The following is a 20,603-nucleotide window of genomic DNA, read 5'->3' as shown; positions in this document are numbered from 1 at the left end:
CCTCAGACCCTCTGTCATTACAACCTCTGTCCTCAGACCCTCTGTCCTTAGACCCTCTGTCCTTACACCGTCTGTCCTTAGACCCTCTGTACCTTACACCCTCTGTCCTTACACCTCTGTCCTCAGACCCTCTGTCCTCAGACCTCTGTCCTACCCCCTCTGTCCTCAGACCTCTGTCCTCAGACCCTCTGTCCTCAGACCCTCTGTCCTTACACCCTCTGTCCTTACACCCTCTGTCCTCAGACCCTCTGTCCTTACACCCTCTGTCCTTACACCCTCTGTCCTCAGACCCTCTGTCCTCAGACCCTCTGTCCTTACACCCTCTGTCCTTACACCCTCTGTCCTTACACCCTCTGTCCTCAGACCCCTCTGTCCTCAGACCCTCTGTCCTTACACCCTCTGTCCTCAGACCCTCTGTCCTTACACCCTCTGTCCTCAGACCCTCTGTCCTTAGACCCTCTGTCCTTACACCCTCTGTCCTTACACCCTCTGTCCTCAGACCCTCTGTCCTTACACCCTCTGTCCTCAGACCCTCTGTCCTTAGACCCTCTGTCCTTACACCCTCTGTCCTTACACCTTGTCCTCAGACCCTCTGTCCTCAGACCCTCTGTCCTTACACCCTCTGTCCTCAGACCTCTGTCCTTACACCCTCTGTCCTCAGACCCTCTGTCCTTAGACCCTCTGTCCTTACACCCTCTGTCCTTACACCCCTGTCCTCAGACCCTCTGTCCTTACACCCTCTGTCCTCAGACCCTCTGTCCTCAGACCCTCTGTCCTTACACCTCTGTCCTCAGACCCTCTGTCCTTACACCCTCTGTCCTCAGACCCTCTGTCCTTAGACCCTCTGTCCTTAGACCTCTGTCCTTACACCCTCGTCCTCAGACCCTCTGTCCTTACACCCTCTGTCCTCAGACCCTCTGTCCTTAGACCCTCTGTCCTTACACCCTCTGTCCTTAGACCTCTGTCCTTACACCCTCTGTCCTCAGACCTCTGTCCTTAGACCCTCTGTCCTTACACCCTCTGTCCTTACACCTCTGTCCTCAGACCCTCTGTCTTTAGACCCTCTGTCCTTAGACCCTCTGTCCTTACACCCTCTGTCCTTAGACCCTCTGTCTTTAGACCTCTGTCCTTAGACCCTCTGTCCTTACACCCTCTGTCCTCAGACCCTCTGTCCTCAGACCCTCTGTCCTTACACCTCTGTCCTTAGACCTCTGTCCTTAGACCCTCTGTCCTTAGACCCTCTGTCCTTAGACCATCTGTCTTTAGACCCTCTGTCCTTAGACCCTCTGTCCTTACACCCTCTGTCCTTACACCCTCTGTCCTTAGACCCTCTGTCCTTAGACCCTCTGTCCTTAGACCCTCTGTCCTTAGACCCTCTGTCCTTACACCCTCTGTCCTTACACCCTCTGTCCTCAGACCCTCTGTCCTCAGACCCTCTGTCCTTACACCCTCTGTCCTTAGACCCTCTGTCCTTACACCCTCTGTCCTTACACCCTCTGTCCTCAGACCCTCTGTCCTTACACCCTCTGTCCTCAGACCCTCTGTCCTTAGACCCTCTGTCCTTACACCCTCTGTCCTTACACCCTCTGTCCTCAGACCCTCTGTCCTTAGACCCTCTGTCCTTACACCCTCTGTCCTTACACCTGTCCTCAGACCTCTGTCCTTACACCCTCTGTCCTTAGACCCTCTGTCCTTAGACCCTCTGTCCTTACACCCTCTGTCCTTACACCCTCTGTCCTCAGACCCTCTGTCCTTACACCCTCTGTCCTTAGACCCTCTGTCCTTACACCCTCTGTTCTTACACCCTCTGTCCTCAGACCCTCTGTCCTTACACCCTCTGTCCTCAGACCTCTGTCCTTAGACCCTCTGTCCTTACCCTCTGTCCTTACACCCTCTGTCCTCAGACCCTCTGTCCTCAGACCCTCTGTCCTTACACCCTCTGTCCTCAGACCCTCTGTCCTTACACCCTCTGTCCTCAGACCCTCTGTCCTTAGACCCTCTGTCCTTACACCCTCTGTCCTTACACCCTCTGTCCTCAGACCCTCTGTCCTTACACCCTCTGTCCTTACACCCTCTGTCCTCAGACCCTCTGTCCTCAGACCCTCTGTCCTTACACCCTCTGTCCTCAGACCCTCTGTCCTTACACCCTCTGTCCTCAGACCCTCTGTCCTTAGACCCTCTGTCCTTAGACCCTCTGCCCTCAGACCCTCTGTCCTTACACCCTCTGCCCTCAGACCCTCTGTCCTTACAACCTCTGTCATTACACCCTCTGTCATTACACCCTCTGTCATTACACCCTCTGTCATTACACCCTCTGTCCTTACACCCTCTGTCCTTACACCCTCTGTCCTCAGACCCTCTGTCCTCAGACCCTCTGTCCTTACACCCTCTGTCCTCAGACCCTCTGTCCTCAGACCCTCTGTCCTCAGACCCTCTGTCCTTACACCCTCTGTCCTCAGACCCTCTGTCCTCAGACCCTCTGTCCTTACACCCTCTGTCCTTACAGGACCCTCTGTCCTCAGACCCTCTGTCCTCAGACCCTCTGTCCTACAACCCTCTGTCCTTACACCCTCTGTCCTTACACCCTCTGGTGTCCTCAGACCCTCTGTCCTACACCCTCTGTCCTTACACCCTCTGTCCTCAGACCCTCTGTCCTCAGACCCTCTGTCCTTACACCCTCTGTCCTTGACCCTCTGTCCTTACACCCTCTGTCCTTACACCCTCTGTCCTTACACCCTCTGTCCTCAGACCCTCTGTCCTCAGACCCTCTGTCCTTACACCCTCTGTCCTCAGACCCTCTGTCCTTACACCTCTGTCCTCAGACCCTCTGTCCTTAGACCCTCTGTCCTTACACCCTCTGTCCTTACACCCTCTGTCCTCAGAACCATCTGTCCTTACACCCTCTGTCCTCAGACCCTCTGTCCTTAGACCCTCTGTCCTTACACCCTCTGTCCTTACACCCTCTGTCCTCAGACCCTCTGTCCTTACAGCCCTCTGGCACTCAGACCCTCTGTCCTTACACCCTCTGTCCTCAGACCCTCTGCTCCTTAGACCCTCTGTCCTTACCCCTCTGTTCCTTACAACCCATCTTCCTCAGACCCTCTGTCCTTACACCCTCTGTCCTCAGACACTCTGTCCTCAGACCTCTGTCCTTACACCCTCTGTCCTCAGACCCATCTGTCCTTACCACCCTCTGTCCTCAGACCCTCGTCCTACAACCCTCTGTCCCTGACACCCTCTGTCCTCAGACCCTCTTGTCCTTACACCCTCTGTCCTAGACACCCTCTGTCCCTTTAAACCCTCTGTCCTTACACCCTCTGTCACTCAGGACCCTCTGTCCTTACACCCTCTGTCTTAGACCCTCTGTCCTTACTACCCCTCTGTCCTCGGACCCTCTGTCCTCCAGGACCCTCTGTCCTTACACCCTCTGTCCTTACACCCTCTGTCCTCAGACCCCTCTGGTCCTTACACCCTCTGTCCTCAGACCCTCTGTCCTTACACCTTCTGTCCTCAGACCCTCTGTCCTTACACCCTCTGTTCTTACACCCTCTGTCCTTACACCCTCTGTCCTCAAGACCTCTCTGTCCCTTACACCTCTGTCCTCAGGACCCTCTGTCCTTAGACCCTCTGTCCTTACACCTCTGTACTCAGACCCTCTGTCCTCAGACCCTCTGTCCTTACACCCTCGTCCTTACACCCCTCTGTCCTTACACCCTCTGTCCTCAGACCCTCTGTCCTTACACCCTATGCCTTCAGACCCTCTGTCCTTACACCCTCTGTCCTCAGACCCTCTGTCCTCAGACCCTCTGTCCTTAGACCCCTCTGTCCTCAGACCTCTGTCCTCAGACCCTCTGTCCCTTACACCCCTCTGTCATTACACCCTCTGTCCTTACACCCTCTGTCCTCAGACCCTCTGTCCTCAGACCCTCTGTCCTTACACCCTCTGTCCTTACACCCTCTGTCCTTACACCCTCTGTCCTCAGACCCTCTGTCCTTACACCCTCTGTCCTCAGACCCTCTGTCCTACACCCTCTGTCCTCAGACCCTCTGTCCTCAGACCCTCTGTCCTTAGACCCTCTGTCCTTAGACCCTCTGTCCTTACACCCTCTGTCCTTACACCCCTCTGCCCTCAGACCCTCTGTCCTTAGACCCTCTGTCCTTAGACCCTCTGTCCTTAGACCCTCTGTCCTTACACCCTCTGTCCTTACACCCTCTGCCCTCAGACCCTCTGTCCTTAGACCCTCTGTCCTTAGACCCTCTGTCCTTAGACCCTCTGTCCTTAGACCCTCGCATCACACAAGGAAAAACTTCCTAAAAGAAACCCATAATTAAAGGGGGAACATGTTAGAAACCTCAGGGAGAGACTGAGGAGGGATCCCTCTCCCAGGACGGACAGACTGTAATAGATGTCGTGTGTACAGACACATAAACAAAGTGATTTAAAAATGAAACATACTCTGCACGTCAGACTCAGAGCCCTCCTCTTCCTCCTCCTCCTCCTCCTCCTCTTCTTCTTCTCTGATTATGGGTAAATCTTCGTCCGCCCACTGACCGTCACGTGACGGGCCGAGGATCTTCTCCAGTTTCACCTCCTGCACTGAGCTCTCCTCCGATGACAGAAGCTTATCCACCCCAAACTTCAAGATCTCACTGAGCTGTAGGAAACACGAGTGATGACGAGTGACGGAGAAAACTAAGACAACCGGAGACGCAGTCCTGAGAACTGCAGGGTTAAAGACACAGATACTCCACAGCACATGTGGGACATGAGGACGATATTCAGGTTTGGGGAGCGTTCTTTAAACACAAAGTGACTGGAGATGCAGAAGGAGAAACACGTTTTAAACATGTTTAACGGTTTGGAGATCAACAGGTTTTTGGGATAAGAGTAAATATATGTAGCACTGTATGTATATACGAGTATGCACGGCTGCAATAAACATGAATATTAGTGACTTTTCATTATTATTTCTACTTCTATTTACTCATCTCTTTGTTTCTATTATTACTGCTGACACAAATATCACTAATGAAATACTTTTATGTCTGAACTGACACACTGCCTTCCCTGCAAAGATCCTCCACCATCATCTTCCTCCTCGTGCACATCGACACTTCATATCTCTAACATTTGGTGCACGTAAACGCAGTGGTGGTTTGTGTTGTTGTGTTGTTGTGATATTGTACGCAGAGAAGACGAACCTGCAGTCCTGCAGCAGCGGACTGAGCTTGGTCCAGCAGAGAGAAGCGTCCTTCTTCAATAACAGTGTTGGTGAGGTGCAGCTTGGACACGGCACGAGAATACATTATTTCCTCCACGGTGTCTCTCGCCAGAAGCCGGATCACCTTCACGGGCCTGTGATGATCACAGTCAGAGATCAGTGAATTACTACTAAAAACCTTCATTCCTCCAGGTGAGAAGGTTTCCTTCTGTTCTTAAGAAACAGGAGACAAAACATTTAAGATCAGACATAAATAATGAATGAAGGTTTTGCTTCTGTAGACTAAAGACTACAAGTTTGAAAAACATCTGGAGGTGTGGAGTTAGAGCTAAACTGTCAGCGGTCGAGTTGCATTGTGGGTAATGTAGGCGCAGAGTTTTGACGAGGAATAAACATGTACCATATCTCTGCTGCTCTACTTTTCTTTCTGTCCATCGTGAGTCTGACAACTTTACAGGAGGAGATGTGTTGATATGCTTCAGAAACGACATCATCTGGGTCTCAGTAACTTTAAAGAGCTAAAGAGGACGTTTTACAGGAGGAGTAAACCGACCGTCACGTCTACAATGGTGACCTGCCCCTTTAAGAAATAGCACTTAGAACAGATCATCGAAGAGGAATACTGCGACTGCGTATTACAGTCAGTGTAGGTAGAAATGTACGGACAGAGAGCTCGGGGGGGGGGGGGGGGGTTATATTTCAAGAAATAACACAGAATTTACAAGAAAAAAACTAAAATTTATGGAAAAAACACTTTAATATTATATATTATATATACATTTGCCAAAACAACTCAGTCATTCTCTTAGATTTGAGTCACAAATGTAAAGAAATTAACCAAAAAAATACAATTTATATCTCATATTTATGACTTTACAATCTCGGAAAAACTTAAGAAATTCTCTCAGAAAGTTTTTTCTTGTAACTTTACAACTTTAATCTTGTAAATTCTGAGTTTCTTCTCTAAATAATACCCCCCCCCCCGCTTCCAGCTGTAATGTTCGGAATAACCTTCACCTGTTCTGACCAATCCGATGGCAGCGTGCAGCAGCCTGCAGGTCGTTCTGAGGGTTGAAGTCACTGTCCACAAAGATGACGGTGTCAGCGGCTGTGAGGTTCAGACCCACTCCGCCTGCAAACACAGCGCACGTCTGAACCCTCTGCACTTATTATTCACACACACTTGTTTACTTACTCTTAGAGCTTTGAGAATAAACACACAGAGTGACGAGCCGTGACAGGAAGTGAAGTTTCTCTCCTCACTTTGTCAGCGTGCATATGAAGCAGCTCTTATCTGTGTCTCTTCTGTGAAGCCGGCTCTACATTATGCTCACCTTCACTCATCATGCAACAGAACTGTCCACGAACATGAATCAATGAATCCCTTTCAGCAACATTAAGGATTATTCTTCCCTTTCTTGGTGCATAAACCACAATGCAGACACTAATGTTAAATATGTGTCTCATGAGCGATTTATGTCAAAGAAGCAGCTGCAAAAGTAAATAAATCAAGATGTTCGCGATGTATAGCACCAGAGCTGCACCTACTACATTCATATTATGGATTAATCTGCAGATTATTTGCTAGATTAATGGTTTGGTGTCAGAAAATAGTGAAAAATGTCAAAGTGATGTCTTTAAATGTTCTGTCACTTTAATCTGATAGAAAACAGAAACGCAGAAAATCTCCAGCATTTAAAGAAATGTTTCATTATTTCTACGTCGATCAACTAGTTGATCAGTAAATGAGTCGTCGCAGCTTTATAAAGGACTACTGAACATAAAGAACATTATTATTACACTGATGATGTTCAGTTAACACTCACCTGCTTTAGTGCTGAGCAGAAACACAAAGACGTCTCTGCTGCTGAAGTTCTTCACCGCTAGGTTTCTCTCCTCCCCTCGGACGGAGCCATCCAGACGCTCGTAGCTGTAATCTGAACACAAAGGATCCAGTTACGACTTGTTTGTGCAGAGAATAATAAATACAGTTAAATCTTCACCGTAGTGCAGACGAGTTCAAGTCTGGTCACCTCTGAACTCCATGTAATCCTGGAGAATGTCCAGCATCCGCGTCATCTGAGAGAACAGCAGGATCCTGTGGCCACTACACACACACACACACACACACACACACACAGAGAAACAGAGACACACACACACACACACAGAGAGAGAGAAACAGAGACACACACACACACACACAGAGAAACAGAGACACACACACACACACAGAGAGAGAAACAGAGACACACACACACACACACACAGAGAAACAGAGACACACACACACACACACAGAGAAAACAGAGACACACACACACACACACACAGAGAAACAGAGAGACACACCACACACACACAACAGAGAAACAGAGAGAGAGACACACACACACACACACACACACACACACACACACACACACACACACAGAGAAACAGAGAGACAACACACACAACACACACACACACACACAGAGAAACAGAGACACACACACACACACACACACACACACACAGAGAGAAACAGAGACACACACACACACACACACACACACACAGAGAAACAGAGAGAGACACACACACACACACACACACACACCACACACACACACAGAAAACAGAGACACACACACACACACACACACACACAGAGAAACAGAGACACACACACACACGCACACACAGACAAACAGAGACACACACACACACACACACACAGAAACAGAGACACACACACACACACAGAAACAGACACACACACACACACAGAGAAACAGAGACACACACACACACACACACACACACACAGAGAGAGAAACAGAGACACACACACACACACACACACACACACACACACAGAAACAGAGACACACACACACACACACACAGAGAAACAGAGACACACACACACACACACGCGCACACACACACACAGAGAGAAACAGAGAGACACACACACACACACACAGAGAGAGAAACAGAGACACACACACACACACACACACACACACACAGAAACAGAGAACACACACACACACACACACAGAGAAACAGAGAGACACACACACACACACACACACACACACAGAGAAACAGAGACACACACACACACACACACACACACACACACACACAGAGAAAAACACACACACACACACACACACACACACACACACACACACACACACACACACAGAGAAAGAGAGACACACACACACTGTTTATGGAGCAATAAGTGACTTAAAGGGCAGCTTCACTATTTTTCATCCTGGACGGTTTTTCACGTTTTTGTGTCAAAATAAATAAATAATATTTATTTATTTTGTTTTCCTCTCTTAAGAAGCCTGCTTTCGGATTTAAGGCATGTTCTTATTTTATTTATAATAATAAAATAATGAACATAAACAAAGTACATGTGTTGACAAAATGTAAAAAGATATTTTATAATATATTAGCTCAGTGTTATCTAAAATATTTGACATGTGTCTTTTGAGCTGCTTGTTCTCTCAGAGTCACAGAGCTGCTGTGATGTTCAAACCTCCGGAGGAACAGCTGTTCTCTCAGAGTCACAGAGCTGCTGTGATGATCAAACCTCTGGAGGAACAGCTGTTCTCTCAGAGTCACAGAGCTGCTGTGATGATCAAACCTCTGGAGGAACAGCTGTTCTCTCAGAGTCACAGAGCTGCTGTGATGTTCAAACCTCTGGAGGAACAGCTGTTCTCTCAGAGTCACAGAGCTGCTGTGATGATCAAACCTCCGGAGGAACAGCTGTTCTCTCAGAGTCACAGAGCTGCTGTGATGATCAAACCTCTGGAGGAACAGCTGTTCTCTCAGAGTCACAGAGCTGCTGTGATGATCAAACCTCTGGAGGAACAGCTGTTCTCTCAGAGTCACAGAGCTGCTGTGATGTTCAAACCTCTGGAGGAACAGCTGTTCTCTCAGAGTCACAGAGCTGCTGTGATGATCAAACCTCTGGAGGAACAGCTATTCTCTCAGAGTCACAGAGCTGCTGTGATGATCAAACCTCTGGAGGAACAGCTGTTCTCTCAGAGTCACAGAGCTGCTGTGATGTTCAAACCTCTGGAGGAACAGCTATTCTCTCAGAGTCACAGAGCTGCTGTGATGATCAAACCTCTGGAGGAACAGCTGTTCTCTCAGAGTCACAGAGCTGCTGTGATGATCAAACCTCTGGAGGAACAGCTGTTCTCTCAGAGTCACAGAGCTGCTGTGATGTTCAAACCTCTGGAGGAACAGCTGTTCTCTCAGAGTCACAGAGCTGCTGTGATGATCAAACCTCTGGAGGAACAGCTGTTCTCTCAGAGTCACAGAGCTGCTGTGATGTTCAAACCTCTGGAGGAACAGCTGTTCTCTCAGAGTCACAGAGCTGCTGTGATGTTCAAACCTCCGGAGGAACAGCTGTTCTCTCAGAGTCACAGAGCTGCTGTGATGTTCAAACCTCTGGAGGAACAGCTGTTCTCTCAGAGTCACAGAGCTGCTGTGATGATCAAACCTCTGGAGGAACAGCTGTTCTCTCAGAGTCACAGAGCTGCTGTGATGTTCAAACCTCTGGAGGAACAGCTGTTCTCTCAGAGTCACAGAGCTGCTGTGATGTTCAAACCTCTGGAGGAACAGCTGTTCTCTCAGAGTCACAGAGCTGCTGTGATGTTCAAACCTCTGGAGGAACAGCTGTTCTCTCAGAGTCACAGAGCTGCTGTGATGATCAAACCTCCGGAGGAACAGCTGTTCTCTCAGAGTCACAGAGCTGCTGTGCTCCGGTTCATAAGATCTTTAAATGACTGACGACAGGTCATCAGCACTGATATCATGTGGTGTCAGACTGGGCCTGAACTGCCAACAGGTGGAGCCCCCGGCACCAGGTGGAGCCCCCGGCACCAGGTGGAGCGAGGACCCAGGTAGAGCCAGCACCAGGTGGAGCCCCCGGCACCAGGTGGGCAGACTCACCCTTTATGGAGGTACGTCAGCATGCTGTCCAGAAGGCAAAGTTTCCCACTGGCTTCAACGAGATGCTCCCCCATCTCAAAAGGCTCTGGCTCCACCCCTGACCGAGAAACAGAGGAAACCATAAGTAGAGATCGTATGAGGTCGGTCTTTATTTTCATTCATGCATCCTTGTACGTCTCACCATCGAACAGGTACGGGTGGTCCACACACTTCCTCATGTTCATCAGGATGTTCAGCAGCCGGTTCTTGTTGCCCAGTTCATTCCCAAAAGCCTCTGAAGACACAGATGAGTGATGAAGATCAGCGTTCTGCTGAAGGTGCAGTACATGTAGCAGCCGCCCGCCCTCCACATGAGGAAGATAAACTCTTTGCAACGTGACTACGATCCTACAACTCCCATGAACCCTTTCTGCACACACTCTTGATGCATCCGTGTTCTGCAGATTTATTATTTTTCTATTATTTACTGCAGTTGTTAATAAATATTTAAATACACCAGGTGTTCTGTTGCTTGTCTTCAGCCTGGTTTTTATATTTCAGCTTTAACACTTATGCAATAAGAAGCTTTTCTTTTTAAATCGGTTGCATGTTTAATTTCACGATGTTGTGATTCTCGTGGTGACGTGATTTGTGCAGACGTGGAGGAGAGTTTGTAAACACAGAGCAGGAGGAAGAACTCTGGTGACACGAGGACCAGACATGTGTCACAGTACAAATCTAAGGGATTCATAAACATGGTCACAGATTATTAAAGTCTCACTCAGATCCTTCATCAGAATGGCTTTGTAGTATTTCTTCTGCAGGGCCGACATGCCGTGATACACCAGCAGCTCCGTCTTCTTCGGCAGATCGACGGCCACTTCCGACTTTACTCTCCGAAGCAGGAAGGGCTCCAGGACGCTCTGCAGCTCAGCCGCTGGAGGCACAGCAGGAGGTTTAATTCATTCATTACCAGGGTTCTTCTGCATCTACAGAACAGAACATCAAATACGTCCCAACACCTTTCAAAGCGTTGCCCTAAATGTGAGGCAGGTTTGGACACGTACGACGGCGGAGTGGGGCCACTGTAGATAAAAAACAATAATTACAGAGCCTGGGGAGGGGGGGGGTAATATATGAGATTAAAGTCGTACATTTACAAGAAAAACTCACAAACTTTCGACAAATAAACCTGAATATTCTCAAAGATTTCTGTCACAACTTTCTGCGAAAAGAAATCGGAAAGATTCTTAACTTTTAGTCAAAGCTGGAGGAACATCTTTACATTCATGATTTTAGCAACACAGACTTGTCCGTCCTACCGAGAGCAGGTTGACTTTGTATGTTGGCGTAAGAGCTAGAGAAGTTGTCCGTCTCCTCAGCTGTGAAGACGCTCGGCTGAACGAAGCTCAGCAGGGAGTAGAGCTCCAGCAGGTTGTTCTGGACCGGCGTCCCCGTCAGCAGGACTCTGAAACCAACTGAGAACTACACAAGAAGCGAAGGTTACAGAGCTGAGAGATTAGAAACACACAGCGGACGACAGGTGCAGCTCAGTACCTGCGTCAAGACTTTGTGCAGAAGTGAGTTCTGATTCTTCAGTCTGTGAGCTTCATCCACGACCAGAACCTTCCACTTCCACCTGAGCAGCAGAGGGAGCATTACACAAAACATTCTTCTGGCAAAATCTTGTCGTCTTCCCGCTTCATAAACAAACTCCTGTTAAGTTTTATGAAACCGTTCAGTTAAAGACAGTTATTCTCCAATATATTCTTTGATCTTTCACTTTCCACTAATCGTGTAAAGAACATGTAAACACATTTATCAGAGAAGCTTCCTCTTGTTCCCGTGGTAACACCGTCTATTTGATCTCAAGTTTTTCAAAAATAGAAATAAATTGTAGATCAGAAAACACTCACCGTTTCAAGAACGAAGCATCTTTGAGACACAACTGTGAAGAAAAGGGTTAAAACACGTCACTTTTAACGCAGAAGAAACTTCGTTTTCTTCCCATAAGACGTTCACAGACCTCGTACGTCGTGAGCAGAAGGTGAAAGTCCCGTCGGCCCGTTTCCCTCTGAAGCTCCGCCCGGCGCTCTTTGTCTCCCTTGTAACACAGAACAGTCAGAGACGGAGCGAAGCTGCAGCAGAAACACACAAATACAAGTTTATAAACGTAGTTTACAGTCGGAAACCTGATCCAAGTATCACAACATTTAAGTAATCGGATTACTTCACCTCAGAACCAAATATGCAGATAAAGAAAATATGTAAAACAGAAAAACAGTTAAAACGCCGTCATCATGGGTCTGAGGACAGAGGGTCTGAGGACAGAGGGTCTGAGGACAGAGGGTCTGAGGACAGAGGGTCAGAGGACAGAGGGTGTAAGTACGGAGGGTCAGAGGACAGAGGGTCTGAGGACAGAGGGTCTGAGGACAGAGGGTCAGAGGACAGAGGGTGTAAGTACGGAGGGTCAGAGGACAGAGGGTCTGAGGACAGAGGGTCAGAGGACAGAGGGTCTGAGGACAGAGGGTCTAAGGACAGAGGGTGTAAGGACAGAGGGTCTAAGGACAGAGGGTCTGAGGACAAAAGGTCTGAGGACAGAGGGTCTAAGGACAGAGGGTCTAAGGACAGAGGGTCTGAGGACAGAGGGTCTAAGGACAGAGGGTCTGAGGACAGAGGGTCTGAGGACAGAGGGTCTGAGGACAGAGGGTCAGAGGACAGAGGGTGTAAGTACAGAGGGTCAGAGGACAGAGGGTCTGAGGACAGAGGGTCAGAGGACAGAGGGTGTAAGTACGGAGGGTCAGAGGACAGAGGGTCTGAGGACAGAGGGTCTGAGGACAGAGGGTCAGAGGACAGAGGGTCTGAGGACAGAGGGTCTAAGGACAGAGGGTGTAAGGACAGAGGATCTAAGGACAGAGGGTCTGAGGACAGAGGGTCTGAGGACAGAGGGTCTAAGGACAGAGGGTCTAAGGACAGAGGGTCTGAGGACAGAGGGTCTGAGGACAGAGGGTGTAAGTACAGAGGGTCAGAGGACAGAGGGTCAGAGGACAGAGGGTCTGAGGACAGAGGGTGTAAGTACGGAGGGTCTGAGGACAGAGGGTCTGAGGACAGAGGGTCAGAGGACAGAGGGTCTGAGGACAGAGGGTCTAAGGACAGAGGGTGTAAGGACAGAGGGTCTAAGGACAGAGGGTCTGAGGACAGAGGGTCTAAGGACAGAGGGTCTAAGGACAGAGGGTCTGAGGACAGAGGGTCTGAGGACAGAGGGTGTAAGTACAGAGGGTCAGAGGACAGAGGGTCTGAGGACAGAGGGTCAGAGGACAGAGGGGTCTGAGGACAGAGGGTGTAAGTACAGAGGGTCAGAGGACAGAGGGTCTGAGGACAAGAGGGTCAGAGGACAGAGGGTCAGAGGACAGAGGGTGTAAGTACGGAGGGTCAGAGGACAGAGGGTCTGAGGACAGAGGGTCTGAGGACAGAGGGTCAGAGGACAGAGGGTCTGAGGACAGAGGGTGTAAGTACAGAGGGTCAGAGGACAGAGGGTCTGAGGACAGAGGGTCAGAGGACAGAGGGTGTAAGTACAGAGGGTCAGAGGACAGAGGGTCTGAGGACAGAGGGTCAGAGGACAGAGGGTCAGAGGACAGAGGGTGTAAGTACGGAGGGTCAGAGGACAGAGGGTCTGAGGACAGAGGGTCTGAGGACAGAGGGTCAGAGGACAGAGGGTCTGAGGACAGAGGGTCTAAGGACAGAGGGTGTAAGGACAGAGGGTCTGAGGACAGAGGGTCTAAGGACAGAGGGTCTAAGGACAGAGGGTCTGAGGACAGAGGATCTAAGGACAGAGGGTCTGAGGACAGAGGGTCTGAGGACAGAGGGTCTAAGGACAGAGGGTCTAAGGACAGAGGGTCTGAGGACAGAGGGTCTGAGGACAGAGGGTGTAAGTACAGAGGGTCAGAGGACAGAGGGTCAGAGGACAGAGGGTCTGAGGACAGAGGGTCTGAGGACAGAGGGTCAGAGGACAGAGGGTCTGAGGACAGAGGGTCAGAGGACAGAGGGTCTGAGGACAGAGGGTCTAAGGACAGAGGGTGTAAGGACAGAGGGTCTAAGGACAGAGGGTCTGAGGACAGAGGGTCTGAGGACAGAGGGTCTAAGGACAGAGGGTCTGAGGACAGAGGGTCTGAGGACAGAGGGTCTGAGGACAGAGGGTGTAAGTACAGAGGGTCAGAGGACAGAGGGTCTGAGGACAGAGGGTCAGAGGACAGAGGGTCTGAGGACAGAGGGTGTAAGTACAGAGGGTCAGAGGACAGAGGGTCTGAGGACAGAGGGTCAGAGGACAGAGGGTCCTGAGGACAGAGGGTGTAAGTACAGAGGGTCAGAGGACAGAGGGTCTGAGGACAGAGGGTCAGAGGACAGAGGGTCTGAGGACAGAGGGTGTAAGTACAGAGGGTCAGAGGACAGAGGGTCTGAGGACAGAGGGTCAGAGGACAGAGGGTCAGAGGACAGAGGGTGTAAGTACGGAGGGTCAGAGGACAGAGGGTCTGAGGACAGAGGGTCTGAGGACAGAGGGTCAGAGGACAGAGGGTCTGAGGACAGAGGGTCTAAGGACAGAGGGTGTAAGGACAGAGGGTCTGAGGACAGAGGGTCTGAGGACAGAGGGTCTGAGGACAGAGGGTGTAAGTACAGAGGGTCAGAGGACAGAGGGTCTGAGGACAGAGGGTCAGAGGACAGAGGGTCAGAGGACAGAGGGTGTAAGTACGGAGGGTCAGAGGACAGAGGGTCTGAGGACAGAGGGTCTGAGGACAGAGGGTCAGAGGACAGAGGGTCTGAGGACAGAGGGTCTAAGGACAGAGGGTGTAAGGACAGAGGATCTAAGGACAGAGGGTCTGAGGACAGAGGGTCTGAGGACAGAGGGTCTAAGGACAGAGGGTCTAAGGACAGAGGGTCTGAGGACAGAGGGTCTGAGGACAGAGGGTGTAAGTACAGAGGGTCAGAGGACAGAGGGTCAGAGGACAGAGGGTCTGAGGACAGAGGGTGTAAGTACGGAGGGTCTGAGGACAGAGGGTCCTGAGGACAGAGGGTCAGAGGACAGAGGGTCTGAGGACAGAGGGTCTAAGGACAGAGGGTGTAAGGACAGAGGGTCTAAGGACAGAGGGTCTGAGGACAGAGGGTCTAAGGACAGAGGGTCTAAGGACAGAGGGTCTGAGGACAGAGGGTCTGAGGACAGAGGGTCTGAGGACAGAGGGTGTAAGTACAGAGGGTCAGAGGACAGAGGGTCTGAGGACAGAGGGTCAGAGGACAGAGGGTCTGAGGACAGAGGGTGTAAGTACAGAGGGTCAGAGGACAGAGGGTCTAGAGGACAGAGGGTCAGAGGACAGAGGGTCAGAGGACAGAGGGTGTAAGTACGGAGGGTCAGAGGACAGAGGGTCTGAGGACAGAGGGTCTGAGGACAGAGGGTCAGAGGACAGAGGGTCTGAGGACAGAGGGTGTAAGTACAGAGGGTCAGAGGACAGAGGGTCTGAGGACAGAGGGTCAGAGGACAGAGGGTCTGAGGACAGAGGGTGTAAGTACAGAGGGTCAGAGGACAGAGGGTCTGAGGACAGAGGGTCAGAGGACAGAGGGTCAGAGGACAGAGGGTGTAAGTACGGAGGGTCAGAGGACAGAGGGTCTGAGGACAGAGGGTCTGAGGACAGAGGGTCAGAGGACAGAGGGTCTGAGGACAGAGGGTCTGAGGACAGAGGGTCAGAGGACAGAGGGTCTGAGGACAGAGGGTCTAAGGACAGAGGGTGTAAGGACAGAGGGTCTGAGGACAGAGGGTCTAAGGACAGAGGGTCTAAGGACAGAGGGTCTGAGGACAGAGGATCTAAGGACAGAGGGTCTGAGGACAGAGGGTCTGAGGACAGAGGGTCTAAGGACAGAGGGTCTAAGGACAGAGGGTCTGAGGACAGAGGGTCTGAGGACAGAGGGTGTAAGTACAGAGGGTCAGAGGACAGAGGGTCAGAGGACAGAGGGTCTGAGGACAGAGGGTGTAAGTACGGAGGGTCTGAGGACAGAGGGTCAGAGGACAGAGGGTCTGAGGACAGAGGGTCTAAGGACAGAGGGTGTAAGGACAGAGGGTCTAAGGACAGAGGGTCTGAGGACAGAGGGTCTGAGGACAGAGGGTCTAAGGACAAAGGGTCTGAGGACAGAGGGTCTGAGGACAGAGGGTCTGAGGACAGAGGGTGTAAGTACAGAGGGTCAGAGGACAGAGGGTCTGAGGACAGAGGGTCAGAGGACAGAGGGTCTGAGGACAGAGGGTGTAAGTACAGAGGGTCAGAGGACAGAGGGTCTGAGGACAGAGGGTCAGAGGACAGAGGGTCTGAGGACAGAGGGTGTAAGTACAGAGGGTCAGAGGACAGAGGGTCTGAGGACAGAGGGTCAGAGGACAGAGGGTCTGAGGACAGAGGGTGTAAGTACAGAGGGTCAGAGGACAGAGGGTCTGAGGACAGAGGGTCAGAGGACAGAGGGTCAGAGGACAGAGGGTGTAAGTACGGAGGGTCAGAGGACAGAGGGTCTGAGGACAGAGGGTCTGAGGACAGAGGGTCAGAGGACAGAGGGTCTGAGGACAGAGGGTCTAAGGACAGAGGGTGTAAGGACAGAGGGTCTGAGGACAGAGGGTCTAAGGACAGAGGGTCTAAGGACAGAGGGTCTGAGGACAGAGGGTCTGAGGACAGAGGGTCTGAGGACAGAGGGTGTAAGTACAGAGGGTCAGAGGACAGAGGGTCTGAGGACAGAGGGTCAGAGGACAGAGGGTCAGAGGACAGAGGGTGTAAGTACGGAGGGTCAGAGGACAGAGGGTCTGAGGACAGAGGGTCTGAGGACAGAGGGTCAGAGGACAGAGGGTCTGAGGACAGAGGGTGTAAGTACAGAGGGTCAGAGGACAGAGGGTCTGAGGACAGAGGGTGTAAGGACAGAGGGTCTGAGGACAGAGGGTGTAAGTACAGAGGGTCAGAGGACAGAGGGTCTGAGGACAGAGGGTCAGAGGACAGAGGGTCAGAGGACAGAGGGTGTAGTACGGAGGGTCAGAGGACAGAGGGTCTGAGGACAGAGGGTCTGAGGACAGAGGGTCAGAGGACAGAGGGTCTGAGGACAGAGGGTCTAAGGACAGAGGGTGTAAGGACAGAGGGTCTGAGGACAGAGGGTCTAAGGACAGAGGGTCTAAGGACAGAGGGTCTAAGGACAGAGGGTCTGAGGACAGAGGGTCTGAGGACAGAGGGTGTAAGTACAGAGGGTCAGAGGACAGAGGGTCTGAGGACAGAGGGTCAGAGGACAGAGGGTCAGAGGACAGAGGGTGTAAGTACGGAGGGTCAGAGGACAGAGGGTCTGAGGACAGAGGGTCTGAGGACAGAGGGTCAGAGGACAGAGGGTCTGAGGACAGAGGGTCTAAGGACAGAGGGTGTAAGGACAGAGGGTCTGAGGACAGAGGGTCTAAGGACAGAGGGTCTAAGGACAGAGGGTCTGAGGACAGAGGGTCTGAGGACAGAGGGTCTGAGGACAGAGGGTGTAAGTACAGAGGGTCAGAGGACAGAGGGTCTGAGGACAGAGGGTCTGAGGACAGAGGGTCAGAGGACAGAGGGTCAGAGGACAGAGGGTGTAAGTACGGAGGGTCAGAGGACAGAGGGTCTGAGGACAGAGGGTCTGAGGACAGAGGGTCAGAGGACAGAGGGTCTGAGGACAGAGGGTCTGAGGACAGAGGGTGTAAGGACAGAGGGTCTAAGGACAGAGGGTCTGAGGACAGAGGGTCTGAGGACAGAGGGTCTAAGGACAGAGGGTCTAAGGACAGAGGGTCTGAGGACAGAGGGTCTGAGGACAGAGGGTCTGAGGACAGAGGGTGTAAGTACAGAGGGTCAGAGGACAGAGGGTCTGAGGACAGAGGGTCAGAGGACAGAGGGTCTGAGGACAGAGGGTGTAAGTACAGAGGGTCAGAGGACAGAGGGTCTGAGGACAGAGGGTCAGAGGACAGAGGGTCAGAGGACAGAGGGTGTAAGTACGGAGGGTCAGAGGACAGAGGGTCTGAGGACAGAGGGTCAGAGGACAGAGGGTCTGAGGACAGAGGGTCTGAGGACAGAGGGTCAGAGGACAGAGGGTCTGAGGACAGAGGGTCTGAGGACAGAGGGTCTGAGGACAGAGGATGTAAGGACAGAGGATGTAAGGACAGAGGGTGTAAGGACAGAGGATGTAAGGACAGAGGATGTAAGGACAGAGGGTGTAAGGACAGAGGATGTAAGGACAGAGGGTCTAAATACAATTGATTTGATTTGATACAGTTTTCTGCATCCTGATAACGTGACGCTGTAACTGTATTGAAGTTTCGATATATTTGGCTCGTATATAAATGTGATTGTACCGCTCCAGCTCCTTCCTCCAGTTCTCCAGGACGGAGAGCGGGCTCAGCACCAGGAACGGACCTTTGTCTCCGAGAGATCCCGACATGAACACCAGCAGAGAGATCGTCTGAAGGGACAAACTGAGATTATTACAACAACACATGCAGACACCTTTTAACTCAACTGTTAACATTATGAAAGTAGAACATTACAACATTACAACATTACGACGATTTCTTAAAGTCAAAGGTGAAGTTCAACCTGCACTGCAACAAGTCCTCATTCCTGTAAAGCTGGAACTGAGGATTTGGATTTATGAGAATATGTTTCTACCGATTGACTCATTTCATCTCAAAAACGTTTTTTTATAAAGATTCTTTTATTGAAAAACAGATTTTTTGTTAATATGTCCATGTTTACTTTTTATATTGTTGTTTGGCTGTTCTGCACATCCAAGAAAGACAAGTAGAGGTGTCGCAATGAAATACATTTTAAAAACCTGTATCCGATGAACTATAATAACATTTATTTATTTAGTTATTCATTATAAAGAGGACTGAGTACATTCACTCAAAGATTTACGTGCAATTTTGAGGTACTTGTACTTTACTTGAATATTTCCACTTTATATTTCTACATCTTATTGGAGCCAGTATTGTACTTTTCACTGCATTTCATTTAAAATACTGATTTAGATTATTTATACAAATTAACAAATAAATGAGGATGTATTATTATTATTATTATTATTATTATTATTATTATTACAGATTAAGCTACTTGGCAGTTTATAAAGTAGTTGAAATTAGCCCCACGAGCTGCAACATTAGTGATGCTTAAATAACAACAACAATAATAATAATAATAATAATAATAATAATAATAATAATAATAATAATAATGATAATAATAAGAATAATAAGAATAATAATAATAAGAATAATAATAATAATAAATGTTATTCTGCATAATGTGAAGCCGCTTTAACTTTTGGTACTTTATGTATATATTCATGCTAATACTTTTTGAATACAGGTACTTGTATGGAGTATTTCTACACTGTAGTATTACTACTTTCACAAAAGTAAAAGATCTGAGTACTTCTTCTCCCTCTGATGGATCTCATACCTGACAGGTTTTCCCCAAACCCATCTCGTCTCCTAAGATGCATCCCTGCTGGTTCTTCAGGCACTGGGTTAACCACTGCACCCCGTCCAGCTGGTAGCGCCTCAGCTGGATCCCTGAGAGGAGACAACAAGATGACGGCTGCATTCTGAATCATTTAGTTTTACTTTCAGTACGTACTGCAGCTGCCCTGACAAAGTAGCACATTTAGTATGTCCCAATACATAGTGGTCAAAGGTAGAGAGATACTTTATCGACCCCAAGGGAAATGTAGGATGCAGGATGTCCCACTGCATCGGTCAAACCTTGCAGTTTTATTCTGACCCACAATCCTGCAAGAAGGGGGGCGAGTGGTCAGGGTTACAAAGAGGACACCGGAAGGTTGTGGGTTCAACACCAGGGCTGCCACCAGTGTGCCCCGGAGCAAGGCACTGAAGTGGGTTAAAGTTCAAGTTGCACGTATGCATACTGCATGCACCAGTCGTACTTCTTAGCTGCAGTATGTACTGGGAGTAAAACAGGATGCAGCGTAAATGTTTTCCTGGAACACTAAAGAGTATGTTATTCTGGGTATCTGAACGCAATAATTAGACGACTGTTAGGCTTAAACAGGGTCTAAAGCACCCGCTAAACTAGCTAACGTTATCTTACTGAAGATGAATAACTTTACATACTTTAGTAAAGAAACCTTCGTACCTCTGAGTCCGCACGTCTCTAAGTCTCTCTGAGACACAGACGTCTTCTTCTTCTCTGCTACGCTGTTTCTTATTCTTAACAAAAGGTCTGTCATGTTTACAGACGTTAACACACAAACACAACTTTATTCAGCACAGACATGAACAGACAAGTCCAACTGCACTTCCTGGTCGGGTCACGTGACTGCGTGAAACGCGCGAGCTGAATTGAAAGTTTTTCTTTGAATCATGTAAATATATATAATATACTATATATAATATAT

The 20,603-nt window shown here is 49.7% G+C and overlaps 1 protein-coding gene across 1 annotated transcript; it reads right to left on the bottom strand.

The window, feature by feature from the left end:
- Nucleotides 1-4,439: 4,439 nt before the first annotated feature.
- chd1l (chromodomain helicase DNA binding protein 1-like) lies at nt 4,440-20,504 on the bottom strand. Its single transcript, XM_029429786.1, has 15 exons — nt 20,342-20,504; nt 19,649-19,761; nt 18,541-18,647; nt 12,193-12,304; nt 12,083-12,114; nt 11,724-11,805; nt 11,489-11,651; nt 10,948-11,103; nt 10,369-10,461; nt 10,188-10,284; nt 7,256-7,329; nt 7,049-7,159; nt 6,240-6,354; nt 5,203-5,356; nt 4,440-4,655 (listed from the first exon to the last, which is right to left on the bottom strand). The coding sequence occupies exons 1-15, from the start codon at nt 20,433-20,435 to the stop codon at nt 4,440-4,442; spliced, it is 1,719 nt and encodes a 572-aa protein (XP_029285646.1). The 5' UTR covers nt 20,436-20,504.
- Nucleotides 20,505-20,603: the final 99 nt, after the last annotated feature.

This window comes from Cottoperca gobio, chromosome 4 (genome assembly GCF_900634415.1).
Source record: "Cottoperca gobio chromosome 4, fCotGob3.1, whole genome shotgun sequence".
Classification (NCBI taxonomy): Eukaryota; Metazoa; Chordata; class Actinopteri; order Perciformes; family Bovichtidae; genus Cottoperca; species Cottoperca gobio.
This window is presented reverse-complemented; position numbering and strand designations above follow the sequence as displayed.

Bases quoted from the DNA above. Each gene is read 5' to 3' on its own strand.
- chd1l (XM_029429786.1), bottom strand. From the start codon at position 20,435: ATGACAGACCTTTTGTTAAGAATAAGAAACAGCGTAGCAGAGAAGAAG. The intron at 18,648-19,648 runs GTATGAGATCCA...TTGTCCCTTCAG, and splicing joins GTTTGGGGAAAACCTGTCAG to ACGATCTCTCTGCTGGTGTT. The intron at 12,115-12,192 runs GTCTGTGAACGT...TTTTCTTCACAG, and splicing joins TTCTGCTCACGACGTACGAG to TTGTGTCTCAAAGATGCTTC.